At 38.7% G+C, this 25,704-nt stretch overlaps 1 protein-coding gene across 1 annotated transcript in view; it reads left to right on the forward strand.

Moving 5' to 3' along the window:
- tgfbr3 (transforming growth factor, beta receptor III) overlaps positions 1–25,704 on the forward strand; it is a 142,878-nt gene that overhangs the window by 73,279 nt on the left and 43,895 nt on the right. The window contains exons 4-5 of the mRNA XM_038273105.1: positions 448–585; positions 24,123–24,303. Of these exons, the coding sequence (XP_038129033.1) occupies positions 448–585; positions 24,123–24,303 (319 nt within the window). The remainder of the gene's footprint in view (positions 1–447; positions 586–24,122; positions 24,304–25,704) is intronic.

Here is a 25,704-nt window from a genome sequence, read left to right on the forward strand (position 1 = left end):
CATTCCGAGAACCAAAAGACTCAGTTGCACGTAGTAGAGATGACAACAGAGAGCAGCTGCTTTCTATGTTTTCTGCCTTTGACAAAGACTCCACTGTGTGAAAGTTCAAATCCCTCTGAGTATACATATCAGAGCAAAGCAAGAGCCTTTTAGGGAGAACACAGCATGTTGTCTTTTTTTGGGTTTTTATCAGTAAAGAAGCTACAGAAACCACCAGAAGAGGCTGATAAAAAGGAAACATCTACAACATAACACATCTATATTTACACAGGGGTGGTTCTTTTGTTTTCCCTTTTTCTTTTTATAGGAGAAAATCAAAGGTTTGACAAGATCCTGACGTTTTTGAGGAGTTCAGCTGTCGTACATGGAAGAAAAAAAAAAGAAGGGCTTCTTTGCTGTTATGTTCTCATGGGAACCTTCTCTCTCTTTATTTCCTCCTCTGTCCAGGTTGAGCTGCATCTCAGGCCCGTCCACTCCATACGCCCGCACCAAAAGCCTTTAGTCTTTGTGCTGAACTCCCCCCAACCGGTGGTGTGGAATGTGAAGGCGGAGAACCTGGCCACGTTCAACCGACATACCTTTCATGTGAGTCCAGAGTCACTTAAAGCCTTTAAACCTCTCTTCCTTAAGCTTTTTGTTCATTTCCTCACAGTCTTCTTTCTGCGTACTGTATTACTACGGCTAAAACATTTCATGCATTGCACATCTACAGAGGAGGCTCCTCTGTGACATGATAAAACACAAAGCATTTTAATGCATTTATTTTTTTCAGGAAATACATTGTTAACCTTAAACACATTATATTTTATTACGCTTACTATTTTTATGAAGGGAAAAATGTAATTTAGGTCTTTTATTTAAAGTTAAATCGAGGGCGATCCGGATGTATATCTGGTTGCCCATGAGCTGATGGTACGGATTGTTCTTCCGGGACAACGCCTTTGCTTCTGTATTACTTCTCTTGCAATTACCATTGAGGCTCTGTTTCAGAATGACCAGCGGCTCCTTCTAGTGGACGGCGGCAACACTGCAACAATGAAAGAAATTCCTTCTAAGCAAATTTAGCAGTTAAAGTCGTGGGGAAGTAATATTTAAATGTCAAATCATTCTGGCTTAAACATGTATATAAATGTACTCTTTATCAGATATTTTACCAAAATTTAGAAAATTTCTGTTTTAAAAAGAAATCCAGTTTTAAAATCTCTGTTTTTTTTCGTTATCTTATTCAGACCAGTTATTCATACGTCAGCCTGAACACTTAAATTCGGCCAATCATATATCAACGGTCATCTGTCAATCAGATGTTTTTGGTCATAGCATCTTGATTCATATGTAGCAGCTAATATACGCAACGGTTGAAATCAGAATCCTTTCCTTTCCCATTGAGTTGCGTCCCAGTGTTCACGGGGATGGACGTCTGTGTCTTCGGCAGGCGTAGAGCTAACAGAACTGGCAGCGTTGCGAGGCAAGGGCTCACACATGTACGGCTGGAAGCCTTCTACACCAAACCAAGCTTCTGCCGCCCTGGCGTCCTCTTCCACAACATCTTCGTCCCCGCTTTCCTCCTCTAAATAAAAAATGGATGAGGGAGACTCATCCACGACCTCCGACACTAAACTCTCCTCCTCTTGCATGTTTCCGCTGTCCATAGCGTTCCTTGATAGTGTCGTTTCTAAGTCACCAATTTAGTGCTACTTGGTCCCAATGGAATTTCCCACTGGGAACCTGCTAGCACTAAGTTGCTAACTGGTTAGCAAGATGCTTCCGACAAACCGGCCACAACCAAACATGCTTTGCGAACCTTCCGTCACAACAATGCCGCCCCCTTGATAATCGACCAATCACATTCACTTTATTCACTCGTGTAAAGTCGGGCACCACTCAGGAGAATTTGGAAATGCAGCGGTTAGAACGGCCGCTTCCCTACGACTTTAAGTGCTGGTGAAAATTCTCAGTCATCCAGGTCAGAGTCAGCTCAAAAAAGTTAAAAAACAATCCACTGGACAAGTTTTAAGATGTTTTGCTTCCCATCCAGGAAGCCTTTTCAATTCATAAAGTCAGAAATAGCATTGAGTTCGAGGTTTTACACAGTAGCCCACCAAAGCCTTTTTTTTTTTGTTAAGTAAACGCAAATTGCAACGCAACGCAAATAGAAACGGACGAACGGTCCACCCTGTTTGGCTTCTTTTGTTAGCCTGCAATGCCCCATACCTGGCTAATGGGCTGGTTATTCTCCGGCAGCAGTGTGTCGCAGTGAGCTTATCGCTCTTCTAACTGGTCCATGTTCAGGGGTCGTTTTTCCACAATGGCGGTCATACAAACAAAACAAGCCAGTAGTGTAACAAACAGGAAATACGCATAGTGTGGAGCGGATGTAGATTTGACCTCCTTTCTATCCTCCCTGCAACCCTGTCCGCGGTCACCTACAATTTTTGGGAGGTGTACCAGAGTGTCTGCGGAAGGGGGGGAGGTGTGTTGCGTTAACTGCAACACACATGCAGACGACCTGGTTTCTGAGCATAAACCAGGCTTAAGTTTCTGAAAGGGGGGGTCGATACAGGGAGTTGTTGGACTGGCTGAATAGGCAAGGTTTTCTGCTCCCTTGTAAAGGATGATGATAGTGGGAAGGGATCAATTCAATTGCTGCATTTTATGTTTTTGAAAGCTGGAATCTGAGTACACCAGCTTCCAAAAACTTACAATTCAGTTATAGAGATGATCCCTTCCAGATATCACCACCCCCCCACCCCATCACAGAGGAACATAGCACCTATTCGCTCCAGCCGTTGAACAATACCTCCTTAACGACCGACCCTAAACAATCATAGACAGGTTTCAGGTATTACAGGAGACAATCCCCGCCTTTAACGACCGACCATCAGAATCATAGACAGGTTTCAGATATTACAGGCTAACGATGGAACCAAACGACCAACTCATCGGCTTCCATTTGCATGTTTCCAAGCGATACAAGGCTTTGTCCATATAAAGACTCAAACTCACTGCGGATCCAGACATTTGAATTGAGAAAGCTTCCTGGAGAGGTGGTGAAACGTTTTCAAATCTTGAAAACCAGGTCCAGCGGATATTTTTTGAACTTTTACAGAATGACTATGACCTGGATGACTGAGAATCTTCATCAGCATCTATTATTTATCTGCATCTCCAGTGCTGGAGTCTGGTCTCCGATTCCTAAAGTCAGGGACTCACCTGAATGCAGCCGTTAAGAGTTGCTGCTTGTGTAATTTTTGAAACAGTTGTGTAAAAAACAAGGAAAAAATTTGAAGCTACAAATCGCTAAATGCTAATGTTTCTAAAACTATCCACCTGACTACTCATACAAACGTCAACTTCTGGTGCAAAGCCTCACAGAAAAAAAAAGCAGCTTTGAAAAGGAGTCTTAATGAGCTATATTTTTAATTATGCTCCTCCTATAAATGATAATACATGAATTTAAAGAACATTTTAGAATTATTATGTATGTGAAATACCAGATTATTATTATTATTTTTTTTTAACAGTGTTTTGTCTGGCAATGTGGCAATAAGAATAACTGTCTTGATGCCAAAAAGAGCCCAACAGATTTTACTTTCACAAGTGGAGCGGTATGGCAATTGCCATACTGCTCCACTTGTTTCATGCATATAAATTGCTTTATTATAATTATGCAGGGAGTTTTACAGTTTATATGGACACTGTAATGTAAATAGAGCAGAAAAGTAGAAGAAGAAAAAGGAAAAAAGAGAAAAGATGAAAGAAAGAAGAGATAGAAAGGAGACAATGACAAAACTTTTTCAGTCTGCTTCATCACCTGCAACGAGATGAAAAAAGAACAGCACAACCGAAAGACATGGTACGAGACATACAATAAAGCAACACCTTGAAACGATCGCTAAAGTAATACTACTTTAGAAATACCAGATTATGACTCCTTTAAATAAGCGTTCTGCTGTAGAGAGGCCAAGTGTTCAGACAGAATAATAGAAACATGCAGTGAATGTTCATCTGTAAACAGGAAGCTGCATGTTGTATAATTATTTCACTCCAGATAAAGAACATCAAAACCTCAAACTAATATTAGAATTGCTTGTGATGAGCGTAAACAGACATCTGGCCATACATGTACAAGACCTCAGCGTTTGTTTTTTGAAGAGATGGTTAATTTTGATCTTTCTTTTTTTTTTAAAGCGCTTTATTAAAATAACTCAACAGGGGTTATTGTTAGAATCAGGGTACAAATGTTTTGAGCAAAATAAGAAGATTTAGTGAGGGATATCTTGGAGTATTCAGAGTCAGGTCCCTCTGGGAGCCTGCAATATTTAGCAAAGGTACCAGGGGGCCTCTCTGGGAAATTTAATAGAAAATGGCCCTAAAATGGACCTCTATGGTGCTCTGTTTAAAGCCTGCGTATCACATGAGAAGAATTGCTGCAGATACAAACCAGAATCTCTGACCGAGCCCTTATTATCCCGCTTTTTTTTTGTTTTTTTTTTGCCTTCCTGTGGTCTAAAGGCTTTTCTGTCTTCTGGTCTTCCCAGAAGCAATCTTATCGTTTTCAATTGCATCTTAACACCACAGCATTGTGCATGAATGCAGCATCAGGTACACAAATGATTTCCACATGTGCTCAAGTGTTTCCTGCTTACTTCTCAAACGCAAAACATCCTGCCGACATGGGTGGAATATGTTCTGGCTGCAGAAAACGCCGTACCATGCGAGGCCTCATCTATAAACGCATTCATTCTAATAAGGACTGTGATCCACCCACATATTTTGTGTCGCAGGCCTATTTGACATTTCGAGGAGGGTATTAATAAGCCCTGGGCTAGACCTTATGAAACGTCTTTCCACTTGAGAGACTGTAGCTTTCATCACTCAGTAATATTAGTAATCTTTACCTCAGCATTTAAGTGCTTCCTGCACAATAAAGTTAATTTTTTACTGCATTTTATCTAAAAGAATCTTTCTTTTGATTAAATGTTTTAAATAAAAATACACATGATAGCCTTAAAGGTGGATTTTCAGATATTTCTTTTAAAAGTATCTATTTTTTTTCTGTAATGTAAATCAGGGGTGGAAAGTAACGAATTACATTTACTCAAGTTACTGTAATTGAGTACTTTTTATGAGTAATTTGTAATTTTCTGAGTAGTTTTTGAAATATGTCATTTTTACTTTTACTTGAGTAAATTTTAACCTAAGTAATTTTACTTCGCTACATTTAAAACCCCCTCACATTACTGAGTAAAAAAAAATTACTGATGGTGAAAAAATTAAATGCGGCTGGAAATGTAAACCCCTGTGTCACGGAACCGACACTTAATCGCCATTAAAAAATAGAAGAAGACTTTTGACTTTTAACAGAACTTTATTTACACAATTCAAACATAAGCAATTGATGTAAAAACAAGTGTGAGTTAAAATGATTAAATGAGGAGCTTGTTAATAACAGCGGGATTCTGTTGCGTTTAAGTTTGATTTCTGGTATCTTTTGGGCATTTCATTTTGTGTGCATTTTGAAAACTTTAAAACATAGTTTAAATTTCTTTATTCCTATCATGGTGTCTGTTGGAAAGTAGGATGGAAAATTGTTTGCACTTTATGGTTCAGGTTGTGACTGTCCTTGTGCTGTGAGGAAGTATGTTCTTTAGCCCAGCTGATCTTTTGCAAGTGTGAATGTAACTGAAATACGCCTTGAAATCGATTAAAACACCTTGTGGTCAATTCGATTCATGACTCATCCTTTTTTTGCATTAAATAACTCAAAGTAACTAAGTTACTTTTACTCAAATTACATTTTAAATGAAGTAATTTTGTACTTTTACTTTTACGTAAATTTTGAGATGGGTAATTTTACTTTTACTCTGAGTAAAATTTAGGCAAAGTAAAGATACTTTTACTCAATTACAATTTTTTGGTACTCTTTCCTACGGTGGCCCTGAAGTGCAAACCGCAACTCCAAATCTAAAAGCGCAACTACTTTAAGGAAATCGCAACTACATAAAGCAAAGCGCAACTACATTAAGGAAAACACAATTACATTAACCTACCGGAAAAGGTAGGTATCAGTGGGAAACATGAGACATCGCTGATTGGACGACAGCGCCGTTTGACCCTTGAACCGGAAGTCATTCTGCCTGCTGCGGCTTTTGAAAACATGGATATTGTCGGCGCCCCAAACATAGCTGCCGTTAACCAGGAATATTTTGAATCAGGACATACGTACGAGGTGATACTGGATATGCTCAAGACTAATCACGAAATTTCAGTTAGTTTGCGTACACTGAAGACACACTTAAAAGAAGCTGGACTGTTCAGACGACGCAACTTCCGGTTCAAGGGTCAAACGGCGCCGTCGTCCAATCAGCGATGTCTCATGTTTCCCACTGGTACCTACCTTTTCCGGTAGGTTAATGTAGTTGTGTTTTTCTTAATGTAGTTGTGCTTTGCTTTATGTAGTTGCGATTTCCTTAATATAGCTGCGCTTTGCTTTTATGTAGTTTTGTTTTTCTTAATGTAGTCGCGCTTTGCTTTATGTAGTTTTGTTTTTCTTAATGTAGTTGCGCTTTGCTTTATGCAGTTGCGATTTCCTTAATGTAGTTGCGCTTTGCTTTATGTAGTTTTGTTTTTCTTAATGTAGTTGCGCTTTGCTTTATGTAGTTGCGCTTTGCTTTATGTAGTTGCGTTTTCCTTAATGTAGTTGCGCTTTGCTTTATGTAGTTGCGATTTCCTTAATGTAGTTGCGCTTTGCTTTATGTAGTTGCGATTTCCTTAATGTAGTTGCGCTTTGCTTTATGTAGTTTTGTTTTTCTTAATGTAGTTGCGCATTGCTTTATGTAGTTGCGATTTCCTTAATGTAGTTGCGCTTTGCTTTATGTAGTTTTGTTTTTCTTAATGTAGTTGCGCTTTGCTTTATGTAGTTGCGATTTCCTTAATGTAGTTGCGCTTTGCTTTATGTAGTTGCAATTTCCTTAATGTAGTTGCACTTTGCTTTATGTAGTTTTGTTTTTCTTAATGTAGTTGCGCTTTGCTTTATGTAGTTGCGCTTTTAGATTTGTAGTTGCAGTTTGCACTTCAGGGCCACCGTACTTTCCACCTCTGATGTAAATATTCTCGTGTCAAAAAAATTATGCATTTAGTGCAGGCGGATGCACGTTCGGCCCTCTTTAAGTTTCTCCAGCGTTAATCATGAGCGGCCAAGTGAGACTGTGGAGACCACCAGGCCGGTGTCAAAGTAAAAGCCTCCACTTGTCAGCAGTGGCAGAAAGACAACAGCTGAGGAGCATCATGAAAACATGCAGTCCAGCCAGAGCTGTTGAAACATTACTGCCTCAGCCCTTCTGCTTCCACTCCCAGATGGAGGATCTGCTGAACTAAGCCACATTTTCGAATGTTAAAAGCAGATATTGTCATGAAATTGTTCGTGATAACTCCTATCAGAGAAAACCCCCAAATGCCGTTTTTGGTTTTCTGTACATGTTTTCTGTAGAAATATGCGTCAGCTTTGTCCAACAGAATCTAAAGTACATTTATTGAGTGAAAAGTGAGCTGTGACTTTCACTTTTGGTCTTTTTTTCTTCTGATATTTATCAAATTCACAAAAAGTGGGTTTTTAAGTGAAGGGAGGGGGAAGCTATTAGTGGAGCGGAAGGCCCCTGCAGTCAGACCAAGCTGAGCTAATGGCTTTTACTGACTCCATGGCCCCCCGATGAATTAGGTGTTAACTATTTTGTGTTGGAGTGACAGCCCTGGGCCCCCCCACCCCCCCGGTTGGGTGTCTGGTTCAGCCACCTGACCTGCTTTGCTGGAGAATAATCCAGAGGAGGCGCAGGCACAGACCTGACACCTCCTTAACATGCTTGGAAACACCTCGCAGCACATTGTGGACGGAACAATCACTCATCTGCACTTCACCAGAGATAAAAAAAAACACTACAAAGCTACTAAAGCATGCTTTGTTTATTAGTTACCCTCTTTAAGCTTCCAGTTGCACTCTTTATCCTGAAACATATTCAAATATGTTTATTTTTAGGATGTGATTGTCACAAAACAATGACCGTCTTAGACAAATTCAAGCAGGCTAAGTAGCAGAAAGAATGTTAATATTTACAACAAGTGAAATTAGTTCCTTTTGAAGCACTTTGCATTCCTTAAATGAAATCAAGTAGTTTATTTGCAGCACTTTTTCTATTTATCTTTGATTGCCAATGGGATGTGTTTGTACTTTTCAGAACCACCGTCAGCATGCAAAATAAATATTCTGCATTTATTAAAAAATAGCTTAAATCTCAATTTTAAGGTCTGAGTACAGATCTTCAGTTGGATTAATTAAGGTATTTGCTTTAAAGCAACACTATGAGACTTTTGACCCAACTATTAGCTTAATGTTAGTATTAAATTATTTTCCTGGTCTAAACTTCAGCTCTTGGCGTCTATCGGTGCTACTTGCGGGTTGGAGTGAATGTGGCCTTAAATTTTCCAGGAACTCCTGATTTCTCAGTCTGCTGATCCAAAGTGGGCCGATGTTAGATCTAGGGATGCACGATATAATCGGCCCCCTATCGGTATCGGCCTTAAAACTGAATATCGGACATCGGCCACCCCACCGATATTTAACCCGATATTTGATCAGCTTCTGAGTTTCTAAAGTCTAAAAAAAAAATAAAAAAATACTACTTCTTCTTCTTCCTCAAAAACTTCTTTTTTACAGACTTAAAAACTTCTAAAGACGAGGGAAAAAATATTGATACATTAAAATATCCCAATATCTTCATATGCTGATATATTGCCATTTAAAAACACCATATCAATCTCTTTTACTAATGAAATAATGCTATATGTCATCGTTATGCTACGAAATCCCCCGAAAATTCACGAAATTTTGCCATATTTTTATATGTTGATATATTGACACGGTATCGATCTATTTCACTAACAAAATCTCACAAGAATTTGCAAAATATCACGAGAGTTTGTAACAGAACGATGAAATTTCATGAGATTTTGAAAGTAAAATTGATCGATACCGCGTTTTTAAAAATCAATTTGATATCAGCATATGAAAATATATTTGAGTATATTATTTTTCAAAGTGTCAGAAATGGATAACAAAACTGCTATTTTCAATGACTACTTATTTTTGTCCAGCTTTAACATCGGTATCGATATCGGTTATCGGCTACATGAGTTTTAAAATATCGGATATCGGCCAAAATCCCAATATCGTGGATCCCTAGTTAGATCCCTTAACAATGAGAGAGACTGGTTCATTTAGCGACAGCAGTGTTTCCAGTGGATTCCAGGGAGGGGCTAAACCTGGAAGTTACAGGTCTAATGCCCCCTAGTGGCTAAAGTTACACAGCATTGCTTAAACTGTGACGATAGATAAACTTTAATCAAAAATCCTGGGAGTCCTGATTTCATGATTTCCTGGTCCAGCACATCTACATTAAATGGCTGACGTGCTTCGACAGCTGCAGCGAACCTCCTAATGATTGATTCAGGTGCGTTGAAGCTGAAGCACATCTGCAGATTGAGGACAGCCCATCGGAGGTGGATAATCCAGGACCAGAACGTAAATGTCCCGAACATAGATCAGTTCCAATCATTTGCATTTCTGGCTTCACGTTGCAAACTAATCACCTGGAAAAGTGAACAGGAAGAAGAAAAAAAAAGCCGGGGTTTTTACTTTCTGGACCTGGATTATTCACCTATGATGACCCTGAGGTCCAAAAGCTGAAGAAGAAATAAGTAGAAATTTATTAAAATAAGTATAATAGCTCTTTATCATATTAATGGAGTTTAAATATTCTCATTCCTTTGACTGTCTTTCTTACTTACTTGCTGAAATCAATGGATAATACACTAATTTTTTTAGGAAGTGACTGACTTAGATTAAATTTGCTGTTGTAAATAAAGTTTGGCACCAGATCCGAACTGATCTGTTGTCATTTCGGGTCTCAGAGATGAACCTCTGTTTTAATCTCAGTCCATTTATTATCCCTCTGTGGTGGTGGGGGGGGGGGGGGGGGGGGGGGGGGGGGGGGGGCAATAAACATGTGGGGGAGGGGTTCTTTGGGGTGATGAGACCTTGAACTAACCCCCCTGCACCACATGGAGATGATGGAGATATTGGCCCATATGCAGGATTCTAAAGGAGGAGAGGAGGAAAGGAAAACCAAGGGCTATATAGTATGGAGGGAACTTTGTTACATTATTTTTGTTAATAAAATACACATTTAAAATAAGAAAATAAAAACTTTTCTCTTTTCTTGTCTTTCTTTCCAATAAAAATTTAAAATTTTAATTTTTTTTTCATTTCTGTTTTTTTACATTGAATTTTACAAACTAGATTCTTTTCAAATCACTTTTTCCACAAAACATTCTGCTTTCTACCACTGAGGGGTAAAGATGTAGTTCTATTGGACTGCTGAACGTTAGAAACAACACCGTTTTGGTTACAAAAGTTTGAACTAAGAGAATGTGATCAGTAAAACACAATTTGAAAAGAATGCAGTTTGTAAAACTCAATCAGAAATCCAGATTTTTCAAAAAAAATAAATAAAAATACCAAATCTGTAAAAAAAAAAAAAAAAAAAGAAACATTTTGATGACATTTTTTTTAAGCTTTATATATGGATTGCATTTAAAAGTTTTTTTTATCTCCCTTTACAAAACATGTCCCCTCCAACAATAATGGAACAACATTCCCTCCATAGGTTTCACAAACCACCCAGTTTGCTTCCATTACTCCACCTTATTTATAAAGAGCAGAACAGAACTCTGAATCATTTCTGCCAGCTCCCGTTTCCTGGTCCGACTTCTCCGCAGACTTAATTGGCGGCCTGGAAGAGCTTCATAGACATCGAGCACGCTGTTACTGCTGGCCAGCTTGGAAAAAAATGCCAGAATCCAAACTTTTGTTGTAAAACACGCTCTCTGCAGTACTTACTGTCAATCAGCAGCAGCCGGGGATCATCCTGCTTATGAAAAACGAGGACTGAATAAAGGGCAGATCTGGTTCCATCAGGGGACAGGGCCTGAAGTGGGACACATGTGCAGAGCGCTCTGTGTTGACTTTGTGGTCAGATGTATATATTTCTTTTGGAGAGTTTGGTCCGGGGGTGGTGGTGGGGGTCTCTTTTGCATCCTTGAAAGGCCTAATCTAAAGCAAATGTTTTATGCCTCTTGAAGGAACAAAACTGTAAATTTTAGTTCTTGGCTTTTGTTTAATTGCCAAGAATTGCCTTTTTACTGAGCTTGTAGTTTGAGCTCTACTCTGTAACTGTTAATGGAAACCATGGGAGCGTGTTGAGACATATGATATTGTTTTCTCCAAAACAGGGCCCATATAGAGCGAGCAGCTCCATTAGCTCATCATATTTTAGCTTGAGAAAGAGATGAAATCAGGTCTTTCATCGCATTAGTTACCACCAGAGAGTTGCTGCGTGTTTGTTTCTTTCTGCACATTCCAGCGCTCTCCTATGTTTGCAACACCTCATGTTTTCTGCTGGTTCCCAGACTCAGGGTGTTGCTCGGTGAAGTCTTCCAGTATTCGGATAATTGATCTCAACCATTTGGTATGCGCTCCTCCTTTTTGATGTACATGTGGCCATAATGTGTTGAGGCTTATTAGCAGAGTTGGCTGGATATGCACTCCCTCATGTTTGCAACACGGGACAGGCAGTGTCAGCCAGTGAATTTATGTTTTCTTCATGTTTTTTTCATTTATAAAAAAAAAAAATGCTTTACTGCCTAATGAGGAGAGCGTACAAACAAAGCTAAAAGCTTCTCTTCTTTAACTCAAAGGTTCTTGCAGATGCGATGCTAACGCTACTAGAGGAAAGTACATCTGTCTAAAGAGGAGGGATTTCCTGAAACACTGAAAAAAACGAAAATGTCTTAAATTAAGTGTATTTATCCTTAATTTGAGCAGAAAAATTAGATAGTTTGCCAATAGAATGAGTATTTGTACTCTTAAAATAATATAATTAGATACTATGCACTTGAAATAAGACAATGAAATCAGGTTTTCGTATAGATTTTCTTGTTCCATTGACAAAATTTCTCTTACTTCCTCAATTCAAGAACAAACATTTATTTTAAGAAAAAATGACTTATTTAGATTTGGATTTTTTTCCTGTGAAAGTATCCAATCTGTTTACTTTCAGGGATGATTTCCCCCTGAAAGTGACTAAAGGTGACATGAGCGCACAAAAACAGGTAAACATAAGACTAGTAGAGAATCAACTGGAGTATGGCAAGCCAAGAAGGCCACTTTTCGCATTGAATTATTGCGTTAAGATTGAAATTAACCTGCAAAAAACGCACGTTTTCCCGAGATTTTGCCGCTTTTTACGCCTTCTTTTACCAACAAGCGCCGCCTTTTACGCGCGTCGTGATAGTACTGCAAGAAGCGCGTTTTTAACATGTGTTGTGTCGTTAAGAACGCGCGTATTTAACTTAGGTGGCGTAGTGGTTTAAGAAACCGCCTTCAATGCAAATCTTTTTGCTTCGTTGCAGGTTCGAATCCGCCAGAGGCAGTCCGACTTTTCCCTTTATATTCTGTCTTGTCTCCAACCAAGCCCATTTATTTATTTATTTATTTCTGAGAATATAATCATAAATGTAGCCTACTTCACTGTTTTTGATCCATCGCCATGCATTCTGTCATGTAAAAATGTTTTACATTGAGCTAATAAAATGACAATAAAGGGGCCACTTGTCTTCCAGAAAATTTGTCGGTCTGACTTGTTTTCTGTATGTTTTCCTGCATATCACCAACCTTTTCCCATAATGGTTTATACAGCCATGGAGCAACTGCTGTTAAAATTAAATGAACAGGAAAATTTCTTATTAAAAGTGTTATTAGTACAATGAGAAAAAACTTGCTTAGTTGAGCCAGTGGAGGTTTGATGATCCCCATAGCTCATGTTCTCTGTCTCCTACATTTATATGATTTTTTTTATTTTACTTTATGTTCACCAGGTCACATAAATGTTCTTTCAGTCTACAATACTTTCAGTCTGCGGATGGCGCCATATAACGAGTAGGCTACTGGCAGAGCAGCAAACAGGTGTTTGCGCCAAAGCTGGGGAACAATATAGGCAAGGTGTGTCTCTTTTTCAACAGAGAACTGGATACTGGATTCTTTCATCTTTTTCATTTATTATGAACTATTATTTATCTATTTTCCACTACCTTTGATCACTAGTCACAATACCTTTACTTATGTGTACTAGGACAAGAACCAAATGTGCAAGAGTCTAATTACATTTTCATTGTGGAGTAGGAGACAAGGTATGGGTGCAGCACCTTCCATTGGGGGTGTATCCAGAAAACAGGTACTACGTTACTTAGAAGTTACATTTAATTGTAACAGCAGTTGTTCCGTGGCTGCAGAAAGCATTATGAGCTTGGGAAAAGGTTAGCGATAGGGCTGCAACTAACGATTATTTTAAAAATCGATGAATCGGCCGATTATTTTTTCGATTAATCGATGAATCGGACAAAAAAAATGTTTTACCTCTTTATTCTAAAATAAACATTTTAGACAGAACAAACAAGCACACAAGTACAGGTTGCTCATTAACTGTACTGGTGCAATATGACAAATAAATGTTTGTGTTAAAACTACGCAAAAGTACATGAGAAATATAGCTGTACATCCACAAAATATAGGCTACTTTGTTTCATAAAGCGCAAAAAGAGACAGGCATTTTTGTTTTTTAAAGCCCCTAAAGGGTTCAAACAATAGGCCCCCCCATTTCAACAAATTCATTTTTTTTTAGACTAGAAGAGTTCTGCCTTTTAAGACAGGAAAGTATAGCAGTTAAAGTTGCTGCTTGAGAAAATACTGAACCATAGAGATAAAAATAGCCCTGTGATTCAAATTATAAATTGTATTTGGAATAAAAATGAGAGAACTAGGGGTGCTAAAAAACACATCCTCCAAAGACAGATATTTACATGGGAATGTGGCAAATAATTAATTGACATATTACTGATCTTGCTGGATTTTATTCTGCTTTACTTCCATAAATTGCAGGATCTTCTTTATCTTTGCCAGTAGATTTAAACTTTAAAAGCCTTGCCCTCATAATTTGCAAGTTAATTTATTTATAAAGTAAATATAAACGCTGCTTAAGCTAATTCAAATGAAATTAAAAGTAAAATAAGTAGCCAACCTTATCACTGTCTGTAACCTACTAACAAGGTAAGTAAAGCATCAGATGAGCTACCTGAGAAACTAACGTTACGTTTCCCCACTTTAAAACCAAACAAACATGGTTGCTCACCCTGCTGATGAGCTCTCTTCACTGCCATCGAAGGCTCCAACGTGTTTTCTTTTCAGGTGCTGCGTCATAACAGTGGTGCTTCCGCGCCATGTTCATTTGTTTTTACAAAAGTTGCATGTTACGACTTTTTTCACTTTACAAAGCGCAGGCTATTTTAATTATTGTGATCAATTTGCGCCGTCAATCCCGGCGCATGCGCGCTTCATTTGCAGTCTGGACGCTGAGGGTAAACTCCTCACTAAAATCCTGCGGCTCTGACTGCCGCGCTGAGAGGGAGAAAGGGGTTGGGATGGGGGAGGCGCCCCACGGCAGGCAAAAGCCGCCAGTGACACCGTAAAAAGTCGCCAGATTTTTCGCTAGTCGCTTTTTTGAAAAATAGTCGCTGGAGGGGTCTGAAAAGTCGCTGAGTTGGCACCACTGCAACTGCGGCGCTGACTCGCTCCGCCATATTTTTTTTTCTTCCCCCGGATGACGGCGGCGGCTGATGACGCATTAATCGCGCGACACAACTAATCGATGATTAAATTCGTTGCCAACGCTTTTAAAAGTCGATTTTTATCGATTTTATCGATTCGTTGTTGCAGCCCTAGTTAGCGATATGCAGGAAACATACAGAAAACAAGTCAGACCGACACATTTTCTGGAAGACAAGTGGCCCCTTTATTGTCAATTTATTAGCACAATGTAAAACGTTTTTACATGACAGAATGCATGGCGATGGATCAAAAACAGTGAAGTAGGCTACATTTATGATTATATTCTCAGAAAAAAAAAATAAAATAAATGGGCTCGGTTGGAGACAGGACAGAATATAAAGGGAAATGTCGGCCTTATGGTGTTTAATCTGCAAATATAGAACTTTTTTCCTCCTTTCAAAATGAGGATGTAGCTACTGTAATGTAAAATCATTCTGGCCTAAACATGTATATAAATATCAGACTATTGTCCCAAAATTTAGAAAATTTCTATAAAAAAAAAAAAAATCTTAAAATTTGTGGGTTTTTTCTGCAAACCAGTTAGTTCTACGTCAGCCTGAACACCTAAATTCGGCCAATCATATATCAACGGTCATCTGTCAATCAAATTTTTCGGTCATAGCATCTTGATTCATCTGTCGCAGCTAATATACGTAACGGTTGAAATCAGAATAATCTCCTTTCCCATTGAGTTGCATCCCAGTGTTCACGGGGATGGACGTCTGTGTCTTCGGCAGGCGTAGAGCTAACAGAACTGGCAGCGTTGCGAGGCAAGGGCTCAAACATGTACGGCTGGAAGCCTTCTACACCAAACCAAGCTTCTGCCGCCCTGGCGTCCTCTTCCACAACATCTTCGTCCCCGCTTTCCTCCTCTAAATAAAAAATGGATGACGGAGGAGACTCCTACACGACCTCCGACACTAAACTCTCCTCCTCTTGCATGTTTCCGCTGTCCATAGCGTTCCTTGACAGCGTCGTTTCTAAGTCACCAATTTAGTGCTACTTGGTCCCAATGGAATTTCCCATTGGGAACCTGCTAGCACTAAGTTGCTAACTGGTTAGCAAGATGCTTCCGAGAAACCGGCCACAATCAAACTAGCTTGTGAACCTTCCGTCACAAAAACCCTGCACCCTTGATAATCGACCAATCACATTCACTTTATTCACTCGTGTAAAGTCGTGCACCACTCAGGAGAATATGGAAATGCAACGGTTGGAACGGCCGCTTCCCTACGACTTTAAGCAGAGCCCAAACATCCTGGACACAACCATTAAGACGTTTACCTTCAGCTAGCTCAGCACACTGGAAAGCCGATGTAGCAATAAGTAAACATTTCTTAAATTTATTGTATTTACCCTTAATTTGAGCAGGTAGGTAAGATGATCTGCCAGTAGAAGGAGTATTTTTATCCTTAGAATAAGATAAATCGATAACATGCGCTTGAAATAAGACAATGCAATGGTTTTTTTCTCATTTTAAAGATCAATTATCTTGTTCCATCGACAAAGTGTCTCACATACCTCCTCAATTCAATAAAAAATGCACTTATTTTTATAAAAAAATTACTTGCTTAGATTTAAATTTTTTGCAGTGCAACAACAAAAGCCTATTTGCATAAATACAGTTTCCTCCCGCAGACTTTCCCTTTTACGACAGCAAGCAGTTCATCCTCTTTTAGTTCATTTTTTCTTTATTTTTATGAATAATGAAGGAAAAGTGGAACAGGAGCCAAAGTAGGTTATTTGTGTGAACAAACTTGGCCAGTAAAGCTGATTCTGATGAACCTTAACATCCATGATCACTGAAGCCCGTGAGGTCTGCAGCTTAAAAAAAAAAAAAAAACATTTAACATTTTGAACTGAAGCTCAATTTATTAGGAAATCCTCTTCCTGGGAGACCGACAGATGTGCTGAAAGCGTAGTCACTATGAATAATCTGTCTCTTTACCGAATAATTCACCCAAAATACTTTGGAATCTGCCTTTAAGCTTAGAACTGGAGGAGGATGTCGTTCCTCCTTCTATAGAAGTCAAAAGATCATCATTAGCTACAGCCATGCTGCAGCTATTCTTCCTGGGGTCCTAAAAAATATATACATTAAAAACAAGAGAATACAACAAATAAATGAAAGGAAAGGAAAATGCACAAATACAATATATACACATACTGTATCAACACACATCTACCCTCATATGGGCATAAAATATAAACAAATATAAAAATACATTCTACACTTACACCTGTAAACATACCTACACATATACATACATATTCGCATACAAATACAAATAAATATAACATTAAGTTATATTATTTTGATAAATGCTCTTTTAGATGTAATTTTAATTTATTTGCGTTATTAGCAAGCAGGATATGTTTTGGCAGATTACTCCTTTTATACCTCTAAACACAACAGTATATTTTATGGCATTTGTTCTCATTATGGATAAAGTTAAATTAACTTTAGTTGCATGTCTAGTAGGGGTGTAAATCACATCCATCATGGCGATTCGATTCAGTATCGATTTCCTGACCCAACGATTCGATTGTTTTTCGATATTCAAGAATACACCACGATACGATTCAATTTGATTATTTTTTATAATTTTTTTTTATTTCAAATTTGAAATAAATCAATGAAAGCTGTAATATCGTTATGCTTTTTTTCTTTTAGAAACAACAGCAAATAACAGAAGTAGAAAAGTTGCATCAAAAAAATACTGCAAAAATACTGCAGAGAATCAGTGCAATCAGTGCAACTCAATACCTTGGCCCCAGACGTCCCGCCCCCTCCACAGACGCTCCGCTGCTCCTCTCCCAAATTGTAGCTGACTGCAAACAGTGCCACAGACAGGAGGTTAGCTTGTTTTGTTTTTATGACCGATATTGCGGAAAACAACTCGTGAAGTTTGTCCCGCTAGAAGAGCGAGGTGCACGAGAACGCTGGGACCCTTTTTCCACCTGGATCTCCGCTCTTTTTGGCCCTCATGTCCCTCCGTCGTCGGACTAAACTCGCCCCCACTTCCTTGCCGCCTCGGCCGTATCTAGACCCACAGCGTGTAGCTCAGACCACGCTTCAATATTGAGCATAAATCAAAAATGTCTGCATCAAGCTCACTGCAACACACTGCTGTAAGAGTATAACCAGGAAGGTTTAGCGCGACCGCAGCACAGGAGGGAGAATTACGCCTAGGAGCAAATGAATAACTATAGACCGGAGGAAAAAAAAACATTTATCGATTCTCTTGCGGACGTGTTGATGCATCGGATCGTCGGCTGTTGGATCGATGCATCGATACAAAACCATTATTATTTACAGCCCTAATGTCTAGTAATGTACTGGTGATTTTCTACACTGAAAGGAAGATGCTTGAACAAAACAGAAGGAAATTTGAATTAGAACTATTTCTTATGAAAATTAACAATGAAAACAAAAATCTATATTTGACCAACAACCAATTAAGATCTTTGTGCATTAATTTTATATTTTGTCTGTAGCTGCACCTGAGTGCGACACGAGCAGCTCTATTCTGTATATATTGTAATTTATTTATATATTCCCCAGTGGCATTTGACCAAACTGCTGGGCAATAGTCCAGGTATGTCAATATTAGTGCTTTCATCGCATAATTCCTAATGTTTGAAGTTAAGAAATTTTCCCATTTTTGCAATAATATTACTAATATGTTTTTTCCATGATAATCTAAAGTCAACTATTACACCCAGAAGTCCGGTCGTATGCACTTGTTCAATAACTGCATTGTTAATCTTAATATTATTTACAGTATTATATAAAAGTTTTTTTTTTTTTAAATCTTGCGTTCTGCCTTTTCTATGGAAGATTGGAAAGTTGCCTTTAAATTTAAAGTCACCTGCAGATTTTGAGTGTTGCAAAATATTTATATAGCAAAGTTTTGTGAGTGAAAGCAATAGATAAAGTAATTTAATGGGAGAGTTTCTCCATTTTTAGGGAAATGCTGGGTATTTATTAGCTTTTTTTCAGCAAGTCGTGCTTAATTATGTCACAAATTTGAATTTATATGCTTCAAATTGCAGTAGTAGGATTTTTAAAAGCCAATTTACTTTATGAGTGCAAAATTACAAACATAAAGCTGTAAGCTGCTGAAGTGAATGATATGTTAGGTCGTCTGCTTGTATTTATGGATTCTGTTTAGTCCTTTTGGCATAAATGGTTTCTTGTTTTTTGAGTTTCCAGCTCCGTTTCGTCTGTCAGCTAAAGTCGAGGCGGAATGCAAGTTGAGAAAGTTTGTTAAAGCCCAGAGTGGGTCCCCTCCATCTCAGATTCCTGAGGTTTTTCAGCGCCCTGGAAGGCCTGGAGCTAATTTGGCTTTCAAGGCTTCTCCCCCTGTAATTCTTTGCGACTAATTATGGTCGTATTCCTGCAATTAAACTGATAAACTCTGCTGAGCTTGGCAAGAAGAGTGAAGAGACTCCACCCCTGCTCCTGAGCGGCTCCTCTGAGCCCCTCTGCTCTTCCATGTCTTCCTGCCCGCTGTTGTAAACCCACTAAAAATAAAATCAGTCATAGAGTCTGTGTTCCTCCAATGACAATGTCTGGAACGTCCAGAGGTCAGACAGATGTTGCCCTGAAGGAGTTAAAAAGATAATTCATCATCACCGTTATGCTATTATTTAGCTCGATGGCCTTTAATGCGGGACTCTGTTCTGTCACTGAGTTAAAAGCGACTCAGTAACGTTTTAACGTCTGAGCACATGCGCACAGAGGGGTTTCACTGCCAGGAAGTAGAATAAGCAGGGAAATAAGAAGCGGCAGACCGTCTACTCCGTGGTCTTGGAGTCGTTTGGTTGTTAGGTAGCCGTCCAGTACATGGAAACGGTTTTCCCTGTGCAGTACGCCGTCCAGCTCTGCTATATTCCAAAGCTGGTTCCTTCCTAAACGCATCTCAGATAAAAATAAACCAAAAACAGTAGTGTTGACTTTGTTTAACTCCACATTTAGTCTCTTCTTCAGACAGACACAGAGTATGGAGAGCTATGAAGTCAAGGAAAAGTGTTTTTATATTTTTACGATGACAAACCTGAATTCCTGTGGCTGGTGTTTTTATTCTGCCTCCGTTCTGTGGCTCGAGTCGTTGCTTTCTTAGACACAGCTCAGTCTTTTTGGAAAGAAGCAGTTTTGCAGATAATTCAACTTAATTCAGTTTGTTTATATAGCGCCAATTCACAACAGATGTCATATCAAGGCACTTTACTATTCATCAAACCTACAGTCACACTGATTAAAAGTTTTCTATGTAAGGAAAACCAGTTGATTGCATCGACTCATTGACTCGAAGGCAAACCCTCACAGTAAGCATGCTTGTAGCGACAGTGGAGAGGAAAAACTACCTTTTAACAGGAAGAAACCTCCAGCAGAACCAGGCTCAGTGTGAGCGGCCATCTGCTGAGGCCGACTGGGGTTCAAGGAGACAGAAGCAGACATAGAAAAAGCAGCTGTAAAAGGCGGCCCCGTCCAGGAAACACACAGCCAGGTAGACGAGCTCCGAGCCAGCTCCCATGTCAGAGGATGAAGAGAGCACATCCAGTTAGTCACAGTCAGAGAAACAGGACTACACTGAAAAACAGGGTTTCCTTGCTTAAGTGAGTTTGGATTAATTGCGGCGAACATCAATTCCTCAAACGGTGCCACAGATTGACAGCTGGATCTAGGGCTGCACTGTGACTCGATCTGTTGTCTAAATAAAGTTTGTTTTGAAGCGTTCTTTGAAGCATGTTTATATTTAACTTTTGGATTTTCAGGGGATCTTGAGAGAATATTTGAAGAAAATTCTTCAGCTGGCCCGGTGAGGCCCAGTAAGGTGTCTTTAAGGGGTTTAAACTCCCTGTCAGTTCGCCGTCCTGCAGGCAGGTGACCCCCACTCCAGCCTCCATTTAATCTGAAAGGCTTCTCTTTCCCCGCCGTTATCTTTCTGGCTCACAGAGATGGAAAAAGTTAATTTTCGGTTTCATTTCACCAGAGAACCCTTTTCAAATTTCCTGCATCGTTGCGTCAAACGGATCAGGACTTCCTGTGAACAATGGCTTCCTTCTTACCACTTATCATTAGAGGCCAGATTTATAAGAAGCAGCTAATATCTGAATCTCGCCAACATAAGCTGTGGAGCTCCGCCGCTCCGCCATGAAAACCTTCTTTAATTAAAGCTCATCTATACTGGAACAGGGACTTGGTGGCTTCACTGGGAAAAATAGCTCCCCACCAACAAGCAAAAACAAATTAAAACTTAGACTTTACGGCTTTAAATGAGCAACAGTAAATCTGCCAATGCAATAAATTAAGATTTTTCTATACATTTAAATTAATTTAATTGGTTTATTTGTTTATTTATTTGGATCCCCATTAGCTGTCAGTAATTTGACAGCTACTCTTCCTGGGGTCCTTTTAAAATTATACAGATACACAAAATATATCAAATGATCACATCATAAGAACAACTATACATAATTAAATCCATACATTTAATTTGATCTGATAAATTAAGATAAATGAAATGTTTAAATTTGCAACAAAAACTCAATTTGACTAAAAATTCACAACATTTGAAAGACTTAGGATTTTATGAATCTTATGCTGTGTTCACACCGGACGCAGCATGCGTGCCAGAAGCAGCAGGTTTACATGCGAAGTCAATGGTTGACGCGCGTCAAGGCGCAGCAAAAGGTCCCGCAGCGCGTCTGAGCAGCTGAAGCAGCGCGTCGGGCGCGTTTAAGCATCTGACGTGCAGCAAACGCGCTGCTGCTCGAGATGGAAAAATGTAACTTTTGCTGCTCGATGCGCCGCATCAACCAATCAGAGAAGCTGATCTGGGAGCTGGCTGTGAGACAGACACATCGCTGATGATACAGAGCGCTGTGATCACTCCTCTGAAACGGTTTATTGACGCATAAATTAACATAAAATGCAGAAATCTGCCGGCAGAATATGTTCGCTTTTATTATCCTGCTGCCTGCAGTTTAGATTATTTAGATGAAAAACACCTACCAGCTGCCGCGGTGAACCGCGAGGAGGCGACCCGGCTAGAGGCTGCTGTTGAATGGGATTCTTACTGTCGGCGCACCGCTGGTATGTGGGGGTCTGAGCGGCTCAGACAGAAATAATATTGGAAGGCAGGATGATAATCTGGATGAACTGACTGCAATGATGAAGTTTTCAGTTGGATTTTCTCACTTAAAAACATATTAAAACTACTTTATTCCCACTGATCACAGCAAATATAGCTGCAAGGCAAAGAAAGGATAGTGAAGCTCCGCCCAACGTGCGCCAGACACACTTTTGCACCGCGCGGCTGAAGCAGCTTTGCTGCTCTGCTGCTCTGGCTGCGTCCGGTCTGAACGTAGCATTAGATGCTTTAAAGTGATTTCCTTCACCTCAGCTGGAGCATCTTTTTTCTGTCATTATCGTTTTTTTAGTCAATAATTGTGACAATTGTCTAGATTCAGTTTTAAACATAATTATAACTAGAAAATCTACGTTAAATTAAGCTTTCCTGCCTGGGACAATGAAAAAGTCATTTAAATATAGGAAGCATTTTCTTTACCTGAGTGTATTTGCCCAAACATGTTTTCTGAAATATTTCACTCATTAAAATATTTATTTAAAGATGGTTTTACTAAGCATTTGGTGTGCGGAGAGGTCTTACTTTCAGATGACAGGAAAATGCTGCTGAGATTGAGTCTAGTTGCAGCTTTCGCCAAAGATTTCTAACCTGTCTGCCGTGTTCCTTTAATCTTCATGACGCAGTTGTTCACTAATGTTCTTAAACAAACCTTCACAGAGCAGCTGGGTTTACACTGAGAGGGAATTAAACACAGCTGGACTGTGTTTACTGACCTGGAGGCTTTGGATTGGATACAGGAGTTTATGGATGAAAGTGTTTGAACACAATCGTAGGCAAAGATTTAAATATGTTGGAACGATCCTAGCTTTGCTCCAATTTCTGTTTACAACGTATATTTAAAATGAAAAGTGGTGTTAGGTCAATTAAAGCTACCTATACCATCTTTAAAGAGGTGGAAAAAATCAAAATCTAGATAAGTCATTTTTTTCTTAAAATAAGTGCATTTGTTCTTGGATTGAGGAGGTAAAAGAGACATTTTGCCAATGGAACAAGACAATTTACACTTAAAATTAGAAAGCACAATTGCATTGTCTTATTTCAGGTGCATATTATCTAATTACCTTATTTTAAGCGTAAAAATACTCATTCCGTTGGCAAACTATCTCATTTACCTGCTCAAATTAAGGGTAAATACACTTAATTCAAGACATTTTTTACAAATTTTTAGATAGTTTTTGCAGTGTTGAGACACACTGCAAAAGATGGAAATCTAAATGAGTAATTTTTGCTTCAATTAAGTGCATTTCTTTCTTAAATTGAGGAGGTAATTAAGATACTTTGCCAATGGAACAAGACAATTTACATTTAAAATAAGGGAAAAAAATTGCTTTGTCTTATTTCAAGTGCATATTATCTAATTATCTTATTTTTAGGAATAATTATACTAATTCATTTAGCAAATCATCCTATTTATCTACTCAAATTAAGGGCAAATACACTCAATTTAAAAATTATTTTACTTAATTCTAGATGGTTTTTGCAGTGCATGAATGCTGCACTGGAAAAAATCGAAATCTAGATAAGTCATTTTTTCTTAAAATAAGTGCATTTGTTCTTGGATTAAGGAGGTAAAAGAGACACTTTGCCAATGGAAAAGGACAATTTACACTTAAAATAAGAAAAAACTATTGCATTGTCTTATTTCAAGTGCATATTATCTAATTATCTTATTTTAAGAGCAAAAATACTCCTTCCATTGGCAAACTTCCTCATTTACCTGCTCAAATTAAGGGTAAATGCATCTAATTTAAGACATGTTTTTATTAATTTTTAGATCTTTTTGCAGTGTTGAGACACACTGCAAAAAATTGAATTCTAAATGAGTAATTTTTGCTTAAATTAAGTGCATTTTTTTCTTAAATTGAGGAGGTAATTAAGATACTTTGCCAATGGAACAAGACAATTTACATTTAAAATAAGGAAAAAAATTGCTTTGTCTTATTTCAAGTGCATATTATCTCATTATCTTATTTTAAGAGTAAAAATACTCATTCCATTGGCAAATTATCTCATTTACCTGCTCAAATTTAGGGGAAATACTTGATTTAAGACATTTTCTACTTATTTCTAGATAATTTTTCCAGTTTGTGCTTCAAACTGAAGACAGACGTTGGATAAAAGCAACAATAGTTTTTATTTTTCAACAGTTTCCTTCACGTCCCTTAAAGCTCTTCCACCTTTTCCTCCTCCAGGTACCACGGGGCTCAGAGGTTCGCTCTAAGCAGGCAAACTTCTCCTTCGACACAGAGATCCAGGAGAGCCTCCCTGAAGGCAACGAGCACCTCCTCCACTGGGCTAGGAGGAAATATGGGGCCGTCACCTCTTTCACCGAACTCAGGATCACACAAGACATCCACATCAAAGTTGGAGAAGGTGAGGTCTCCAAACGCAGCTCGGTCATGTTGCTTTTTATTTTATTTTTAAGGAGAACCAGTGAAACTTAACTTTTTATTTACAAAAGCTTTTTTTAGTTGTAGCCAAGAGGTTTACTTTCACTGCTTTGCAGAGCAGAACCCCCCCCCCCCCCCCGAAAAGAAAATCCAGCTCTTCACACTGTTTTATGGCCTGTTTGTGGTTTTTCTTAGTTTGGCCTATTTAAGGATCATTATACTCCCGAGGGACGGGGGGTTACTTTTGGCCAAACTACAATAAAGAGAACAATAACCATTATTCAACTGGTTTTAATGTTTCTGAAGGCATTCCAGTGGATACATTTAGCAGCTATGGAGTGACGACCGGTTCTACCAAAACCAAATGTTTAGAATTATGACAAATATTTACGATAATATTTTTTTTACACCCACATTGACCAGATTGCATCTGTTTGTCACTCCAGAGAAAAGCCTGTCCTCAAACATTAAGAGAATGAAACGCAATTAAAAGAGAAAGCAATTCTAGAAGCAAATAGAATCTATAAAAAAACAATAAATACAAAAAAAGAGAAAGAAAATAATTAGAAAAAAAAATCTGAGGAAACAGCAAATTTTTTGGAAGTTTTTCAGTTTCATGAATTGATTCTTATTTTGTTTGTCTACAAAACATGTTTTTTTTTTTTTTTTTTTCGCTTGCAACAATAATGGAACAAAATTCACTCCATACATATTAATGCTCCATGCAGGCTGCTCCTATAAAGAAATGTAGCTTGAAAGGGTCAGATCTGCTCGGGGCCCCGCCCCTTCTTATGACGTCAGCGTATGGCAACTCCACTCGAACAAACTGTATTGCACCCGTTTCTTAAGGATTTAATCTAATCCTATATTTGCTATTATTTCACATTTTATTGGCGATCTAAAGTAGCCGACAGTAAAAAAAAATCATTGTCAGTTTTGAAGGAAATTACTGAGTTCTAAGACTGAGCTCTGCCAGGGCGGGCTTTATACGATGATGGACAGATGATCAACAGTAACGTAATCAACCACGTGACCAAAGCGCGCTTGGGTGACAACAACAATGGCTGCCGCTGGAGAGTTGAGGTGTGTAGATTCTGCTATTAGGTCTGTTCTAGAAGATATCGGCAGCAAATTAATTTAAAAAGAGGAACAGAGAAACGCAATCAAGGCTCATCTTCTTATTCTAGGCGTGCAACTGCACGCTTTGATTTTTGTTGACAACAACTATGCGTCGCTTAACATACGTCACGCACTCCGTTGCTCTTATTGGTTGTAGGTCTATCCAATTGAGTGCAGAGGCATTTTTTTCCCTGGTTCGTTTGTAACACTCAGATTCTGACTAGAATTGAGTAGGACTACGTCAGGCTAGCATTTCTGTGCTCTA

Source organism: Cyprinodon tularosa, unplaced genomic scaffold (assembly GCF_016077235.1).
Source record: "Cyprinodon tularosa strain WSP-4 unplaced genomic scaffold, ASM1607723v1 ctg858, whole genome shotgun sequence".
In the NCBI taxonomy this organism is placed as follows: Eukaryota; Metazoa; Chordata; class Actinopteri; order Cyprinodontiformes; family Cyprinodontidae; genus Cyprinodon; species Cyprinodon tularosa.